This window comes from Lactuca sativa, chromosome 1, assembly GCF_002870075.4.
Source record: "Lactuca sativa cultivar Salinas chromosome 1, Lsat_Salinas_v11, whole genome shotgun sequence".
Lineage (NCBI taxonomy): Eukaryota > Viridiplantae > Streptophyta > Magnoliopsida > Asterales > Asteraceae > Lactuca > Lactuca sativa.
The window spans coordinates 3,485,550-3,494,362 of NC_056623.2; the positions used below are offsets into that span (position 1 = coordinate 3,485,550).

The 8,813-nt window shown below is 34.1% G+C and overlaps 1 protein-coding gene across 1 annotated transcript; it reads left to right on the plus strand.

The window, feature by feature from the left end:
* The first annotated feature begins 221 nt into the window (after positions 1-221).
* On the plus strand, positions 222-8,571 carry LOC111904699 (purine permease 3). The gene is made up of 2 exons (XM_023900428.3): positions 222-1,034; positions 8,138-8,571. The coding sequence occupies exons 1-2, from the start codon at positions 273-275 to the stop codon at positions 8,486-8,488; spliced, it is 1,113 nt and encodes a 370-aa protein (XP_023756196.1). The 5' UTR covers positions 222-272; the 3' UTR covers positions 8,489-8,571.
* Positions 8,572-8,813: the final 242 nt, after the last annotated feature.

Here is an 8,813-nt window from a genome sequence, read left to right on the forward strand (position 1 = left end):
TATATATATATATATATATATATATATATATATATATATATATATATATATATATATATATATATATATATATATTTGAGACCATGCTAATTTTATGAGATCGTAAGACCAAATTTAAAAATACAAAATTAAAAAAAAAATCCAAAAAAAAATTTTTTAATTATTATTTTGAAACTTTAATTACCTAAAAATGAAATGAAAAATAAATCAAAATCCTCAACGATATTTATGTTATTTCTCCGAACATCAATTTTAGTAATTTAGATTTGCATATGATGGATAACCATGAAGAAACCACCACCAGCTCCATACCTATGCCGGCCAAAGTGAACCCGGCGGCCAAGAAGGCGCTTTTAATCCTGAGTTGTATTTTGTTATCCATCGGAAACTGTGGTGGACCTTTGATCATGCGGCTTTACTTCATCCACGGTGGCAACCGCGTCTGGTTGTCATCGTTCCTAGAAACGGGTGGCTGGCCGTTTATCCTTGTCGTCCTCATCATTCTCTACTTCCACCGCCGTGCAGCCGGAAAAGATGGAGATAATAAACACACGACATTTATCTACATGCGTCCAAGATTATTCTTCGCGGTGGCGTTTATCGGTGTGCTCACTGGTCTTGACGACTACCTTTACGCTTACGGCGTTGCCCGCCTCCCCATCTCCACTTCCGCCCTCATCCTCGCCCCCCATCTCGCCTTTGTGGCGGTCTTTGCATACCTCCTCGTGAAACAGAAGTTTACACCGTATTCCATCAACGCCGTGGTGCTTCTGACTGTCGGGGCGGCGGTTCTGGCGTTGCATACAAGCAGTGACCGGCCGGAGGGAGAGAGTAAGAAAGAGTACGCGATGGGTTTTGTTATGACGGTGGCGGCGGCGTTGCTGTATGGGTTTGTGCTGCCATTGATAGAGCTAACGTACAACAAGGCAAAACAGGAGATAACGTATACACTGGTGGTGGAGATCCAGATAGTTATATGTTTGTTTGCTACCTTATTTTGTACGGTAGGGATGATAGCCAACAACGACTTTGAGGTACAAACTGTTTTTTCCTTCACACAACATTAGAATTTTATTATTAATTAAACTAGATTATTTTCACAACTACATTTGACATCAGCTGAAAGTTCTAACTAGTATAATCTAATATGTCTATCTAGAGACAAATGATTATCTTAACAAAGAAACAAGGAGACCGATCTGTCATATGGTTTATCTATTAAATAATTGAACAGATTACCCCTATAATATCGTATGCTTCAAATAATTAATAATCTGTCACATTTTGAGTTAATGTATTATCAATCTTATAATGATGGGAGAAAAATCTAACATACGTTTGACGTGTCTAATGTGTTTATATTGTTGGCTTCAAACGGTTATTTATTTATTTATTTTTCTTAATAAATTTTTACTATAAATTAACACTCTCATTTCAACGAATATTCTGATGACGTGGTGAACAAAAATAATTAGGCATGTACTATTCTATTATGTTTCATGATGTTATTTATTTATATTTTAATTTACCATGATTTTTTTAAAATGATGAAGTATTTTCCTTTTATTAATTTATATAATCACATTTTTTTCAATTAAAAAATATGATAAAATGAGGTATCACACTTACCATTTTTATGGGGCGAAGGGAAAATGATATAATGATGATGTGAAAATACAATAGTATTTATATTATTGTATGACACCCACAAATTAATTTCGATTAAAGGATGTATCATACAACTTTATGCACAGCATATAATGTTTAGTTTTATTTTTAGAATTCTTCTGAACTTTTTCAGAGTAATAACTTATCTGAACTACATTTCCTTCTGGTCTAAAGTCTAAACTATAAAGCTATTAATTATGTCAGCATCGTTTGGACTAAAGTCGCCCTCACGATTCGTATATTCAACATTTGACCCCACAACTTTGTCTTTCCAATTTGCAATAAAAACCAAGTGACTTTGACTTAGAGCATCCCAATCATCAATTTAAATGTATTTCATATTTTGTATCTTTTACAATAAACTGTAAAAGTAAGTTACAAATTAGAAGAATCTAAAGTTGCAAAGAAGTTATAGCTATAAAATAGAAAAATAACAAGAAAAACGATTTTTATTTCTCTTTTGGTGACGTTAAAAAAATAAATTGAATGTCACTTTTTTTTTTGAAAGCACTAATGATATCAAAACGTATAAGTTATGAAAATATAATATGTTCTTGATACTAGATATATTTAAAAGTAAAAAACAAGAATGTAATTGAAAATTATTTTATAAATAACTATCATAAAAATAATATAATGAAGTTTTGGGAACCAAGGAGGTCCATGACACATGATGGCATGGAAGCCATTCATTGTTACAGCTGTGAAGGAGGACCTGACCATGGAAGCTATCCACCTCCAAAAGAAGATGCTAAAAGTCTTTAAGATGATTTTCTAATGCTTCATTTTCTTTCATTTGTAACTTTATCCCTTATAAAATCTATCACAGAATTTACATTAAAAAACTTGATAAACAGTACCATCTACAAAAATACTATAATCAATCAAATAGTAACACACACACACACATATATATATATATATATATATATATATATATATATATATATATATATATATATATATATATATATATAGAGAGAGAGAGAGAGAGAGAGAGAGAGAGATAGAGAGAGAGAGAGAGGTTCAAATGTTTCACTATCTATTGTGTGCCTGTATAATTGATTTTGGACCAATCATTTTAGTTATTTTAAGAAAGTAATTAATGCATATTAAATGCTGAAGATGTAATTAATACCTATTATATCTTCAACATGTAATATGTATTAATTACTTTCTTAAAATAACTAAAATGATTGGTACAGAATCAGTCATACATGCACACAATAGATAGTGAAAACAAAATAACCTAACCCTATATATATATATATATATATATATATATATATATATATATATATATATATATATATATATATATATATATATATACACCAAAACGATTTTAACACATACTAACCTCCACTACTAGAATATCATATCAAATAAAAATTGAAAAATCTTGATAGCTCGCACCATTTTATGCTTCATTCTTTGACTTGGAAACATCACATACGAATCAACTAATTCAATGAAGGTAATAAGTAATGAGTTTTATAGAGTTCAACAATACAAGAAAAACTCAATGTTTAAATGAGAGATGTAGTTGATTTTGATAGAATAATCAACCACATTTATAGAGTTACAAATTATTCAAAGAAGATTGTTATTTATGTAATTTTAATGTTAATTATTAATTCCCAAAAATGGTAACAATCTAAGACCATCTCCAACCCATCTTTATTTTTTTCTTTAAAAATGGAGTAAAAAATAGGGTAAATAGTGTTTCATTTCCAACCCTACTTCATTTTTTAACCCCAAAAAGTATATTCCAAGTATATTCTATTATTTCAACTTAGATAGATTGTCAAACACACCCCTCTACTAATTTAGTTTTAACAAATAAAAATAAATTTTAAATTTTTGATTAATTAATATAATTTATTATATTTCATAATTGTAACATCCCAAAAATACAGTCTGAAAATTTCGTTTTAAATCAGTAATAAAACCATATTCATCGACGTCATATAAGAATCATAAACAATATATCTCAAAATATCATAACAACTGTCAAATCTATCAGAGTATAAACATCACAGGCTGAACAAATGGTGTGTGCATGACAATCTTCCCGAGCTCATCTTTTGAAAACTGAGTACCTGAAACCAAAACTGAAAACCATAAGCACGAAGCTTAGTGAGCTACCCAAACTACCACATACCATATAATAACATATAACACATCTACTGGGCCTTGCCCACTGCATCGGACCGAAGTCCGGAAACTGCATCGGTCCGAAGTCCGGAAACTAACCAGGGTCTTGCCCTCTGCATCGGACCGGAGTCCGGAACTAACCAGGGCCTTGCCTTCTGCATCGGACCGAAGTCCGAAACTAACTGCATCAGACCGAAGCCTGGAACTGACTGCATTAGACCGAAGTCCGGAGCTGATTGGGACCTTGCCCCCTGCATCGGATCGAAGTCCGGAACTGACTGAACATAACATAGCATAAACATATCAACTAGCACGAATACATATACTGCATACTGCATCAGAACAGAGTCCGAAACATATAACACAAAACATGCTTGAATCACAAAGACATCAAGCACTCTAACTACTGCATCGGACCGATGTCCGGAACTAACTGAACATAGCATAACATACTCATAGCATATAATATAAACACATATACTGCATACTGCATCGGACCATAGTCCGGAACACATAACTCATCTGTATCACAAAGACACCAAACATAATGAACTACTGCATCAGACTGTAGTCCGAAACTACTGCTAACTAAACGGGTCAGCATTGTGGTCGTGGACTCGTTCCTACTGGAAGGAAACTAACCTCACACTGCTGAAGTCCCGTAGACACAATCCCACACTGCTGAAGTCCCGCAGACTCAACCCTAGCTGCTGGATGACAAATTCCCGAACTGTCAACACCAAAATAAACCCAATTAATAATTGGGTTCGAACTCAAAACTATGAATACATACTTTGGATAATTACTACATTACCTCTAGCTTGGCTTACCCAAGCCCAAGGCCTAATCCATAGGCCTAAAATCAACTAGGGATCAAAGCCCAACCCATGGCCCAACTTTCCAAATTTGGGCCCAAACCTCTACATGGACTTCCCTTAAGGCCCAATTGATCAGTCCAGTCCAACATGTCTCATTCTAAGGGCCTAATACCATACAACCATCTAGGCCCAACTATGGCCCATCTATGGCCCAATTTTCCAAATTGGGCCCAATCCTTCATATGGGCCTTACCCTAGAGCCCAACTAATTACTCTAGTCCATTTGATTATTCTTGGATGACCCAACACAAAGCCCAAGTGAAATTAGGGTTTCACATCAAATGATAACTAGGGTTAAGTGTTTCTTACTTAACCCATTAAGGACTTAATCCATTAAGTCCTTTACTCTACTAGATAAGTGATATGGAGTGATTTGGGCTTAACACACACTCCAATCCCAATGGCCCAAAGATGGGTCCAATAAGTCTAAGGCCCAATTACTCATAATTAGGGTTTTCTAAACCCTAATTAAGGTTTGCACTCAAACATGGCCCAATAGGCCCAAAATTAATCTTTGAGCCCATTAGGGTTTGCTAGTGGGGCACCACCCACTACCACCTTGGGTAGTGGTGGTCCATGGCGGCTCACGGCGGCGGCCACCACCTTACGGTGGTGGTTATTATTTTTTATTATTCAATGCTAATTACAATTACAAACTTTATCCAAAATAATCCACACTAACTAACACACACACACAACCACACCATGGTGGTCGGCGGCGGTACATGGCGGCAGCCACCACCTCACGGTGGTGGTAGTGGCTACTTCTGACTTTCCGGCTAAACAAAACATCCAACACGCATACATACACACCTACACGATTTCTTTTTTTTCTCAAAAGATCCAGCCACCCTCCCTTGGTGGCTCATAGTGGCGGCAGGAGCACTAGAAAAGCAACAGCAACAGCACAACGGTGGCAGCCACCATTCCCAATGGTGGTGGCGGTCCACATGAAATGACCCAAGAACCAAGCTTTAAACAGCTGACTAGGAGGCTGCTATCGCCGGAGCAATTTGAAACGGTGGTTCACGGCCCACCGGTGACCACAGCCGCCATACATGGCGTTAACCCAACAAAAGGAACGAGAGGGAAAAAGAGAAGAATCGACTGAAGGTTTCTCGGCAGCCCAATACTTGCACAACGACAGAATAACGGCAGCCAGCACCTCCGGCAGCCAACGTCGCAATGGCGATGTTCGTCTGACATGGCAGCAGCGACTGGAGGTTTCTTCCCGGTCTTCGACGGACTCTCGGTGACTGGCGTTGTTGCCGACAGCTCGTCTTGATGGTGGCAGTTCCATGGCATGGCGGCGACCTCTTATGTCCAGGGATGAGAGAGTAAGAGGGGTGGCGGCTGGAGGCATATCCCTTAGGGTTAGGGTTTTGAGTGATTTAAGATGCATATATACATGGATTAAGGGAGGGTGATGGGAGTTGTCCCGTGTCCATGCTCTAACTTTGTCCATTTAACCATTCTAGTCCCTCCCCATGATATCTTTTTTTCAAAATAAAACACATACTTACCTTTTTAACCCTATCTTCTGAAATTCTTTACAATTAAAGTCTGAAATTTACCAATCAACCCCTACTCTACAAAAATCTCTTTCATAATAGATCCTTAAATTACTAACAAGCCCTTAAGCCTTCAATCTTTTCAATGTAAGTCCCGAACATACACTTTTAACCCTCGACTTCTAATATTCTTCACAAATCATCCCGGAACTTACATTTATTAATTTATTTAAATAAACGGGACGTTACAATAATATTATAAATATTAAACATTATATTTAAATTAAATCTAATAGATAAAATAAACTACAAATGTATAAATATATAGAATTAGGGACTAAACCCGACAACTGAAACTTCATCCTCATATTTGGAGATATGAATAGTATTACCTCATAGGTAATACTATTCATATCTCCAAATATGGGGGGAGAAATGGAGTAGGGTTGGAGAAGAATAGGGGAGATAATGGAGGAAAAAATGACATTTGGGGGTGGATTGGAGATGCTCTAACCGCAATGGCTGCAATTTTAGATCATATTTTGTCTTATAATTTATGGAATAATTTACATACGGATTGACAAAAAATAAATGCTTTCTTATATTTTTACAAAACGATGATAGTTGATATGTTATTGATTTTTGATTTGATGTGAGATACGTGTATTACATATGTTTACTTCAAAAAAAATAAATATGAAATTCTAAACATTTGAAAAGTTTGAATTTATCAGAAAAGTGAAAAAAAATTTTAATTATTAAAATTAAAGTGTTTTTTTCTTTTTTAAATTTAAACAAATAATTTAAATAAAAGAAACTAATGAGGTTTTATTTTAGTAATTTTGAAACTAGAAGGAAAGTTTATTAATGAAATTGATATGTATTTATTTATTATTATTTATTACATTTAAATACTATGTAGAATTTAACAAAATAAAAAAATCATAAAATTACATGTGAAAAAAAAACATATGACATAATGCGTTAGAAGATGATAGAGTGTTAATTTTTATTTTTTGTACGAAAAATGTTTGTGAGCAATTTAACATTTTGGGCCAAAGACAATCGACTTTACTGCACGCTTTTGGATCAACCATCGATGTTTTATATCTATTTCCATTATTTTGTATATTTTTGTGCAACTAACAAAAATTATGTGAGTTGCATGTTATAGATAAGACGTAGAAATTGTTTGAAAATAGGGATAATGAATGTCAAAGATATCGAATATTAAAGAAATGAGATATTTTGGAAATTGTGTATTTATACTTTCTTTAACTTATAATTTCAATCTACAAGAGTTATACAATCAAATTTAATAAAATTCATTAAATCACTCTTTCGAATTTCAGGTTAAACCAAGACCAAACACAAAATATATGATTTGTTTTAGTTTTACGAGAGAAAGAATTCGTAAAAAAAAATGTAATCTCTGCAAAACTAAAAACCTATAGACGTATCTGCGGGATAGTTAATTGCGGCTGGTTTTGGTGTCCTTTAGCAAGAGACGCATTGATAGATTTTGGTAGAAATTCACAAATTGAATGCTTCATCGTGGATACAGTTTTGGGCCAAAGCGTTGTATTCACCAAGGGAGATGGTCGTTTCCCTAAGCCTCTATGCTTTTGAGACCAAATTAACTTATACAAGGATTTCCTTCTCAGTTCTCACCTTCTAAACTTGCAATATAATAACCAACTAAAACTGATGTTAAAACGATGTGATACTAAATTTTTATCCAAGAGTTGCAGTGTAAGGATGAATCAATCATATTGGTATGATGGATTTGGGGTATGGTTTTGACTATTTTTGTTGCTTTTATGAAGAAAATTGTGTGTGTTTTTTTTTTTTTGGTATATAAGACGAAGAAAATGTTATATTTTGGTTTATGGATTATTGATTTTGCAATTGTTTCTTTTGTAGGTGATTCCAAGGGAAGCAGCGAGTTTTGAGTTAGGAAGGACTAAATATTACACAATATTATGTCTTAGCGCTTTAATTTGGCAATGCTTCTTCTTGGGAGTCATAGGAGTAATATTTTGTGCATCATCATTGTTATCAGGGATCATAATTGCAGCTCTACTTCCTGTGACTGAGATATTAGCTGTAGTTTTTTATAAAGAAAAGTTTCAAGCCGAGAAAGGTGTTGCGCTTGTCTTATCTCTATGGGGATTTGCTTCTTATTTTTATGGGGAATATAAGCTCAAAAAAAGGTCAAGCTACCAAAAATCTTCTCAAGAACAAATGGAGATGTCTCAACCTAATTATCCGTAGATGTCCAACCCAATTATCCATCGAATGTAATCGTAGATGTTTATACATTTTCAGTTAGTATTGTAGTTGTATTTTGATTCATATTGAAGCACTTTCTATGCACAGTTAAAATTCAATGATATGAAAATATATATATATATATATATATATATATATATATATATATATATATATATATATATATATATATATATATATATATTGTTGTCATAATCGTAATCGTTCATGTATTATACCTTACAATGGATAATTACATCAACGAATTTATATGCATCTTAATGCAACTTGAGAAGAACCGGCTAAGATCCCGATGCGTACAAATTCT

What these genes read in the sequence shown, in the direction of transcription:
- LOC111904699 (XM_023900428.3), top strand. Translation starts at nt 273, where the DNA reads ATGATGGATAACCATGAAGAAACCACCACCAGCTCCATACCTATGCCG. An exon ending in TAGCCAACAACGACTTTGAG is followed by an intron (nt 1,035 to 8,137) that starts GTACAAACTGTT and finishes TTTCTTTTGTAG; the next exon opens with GTGATTCCAAGGGAAGCAGC.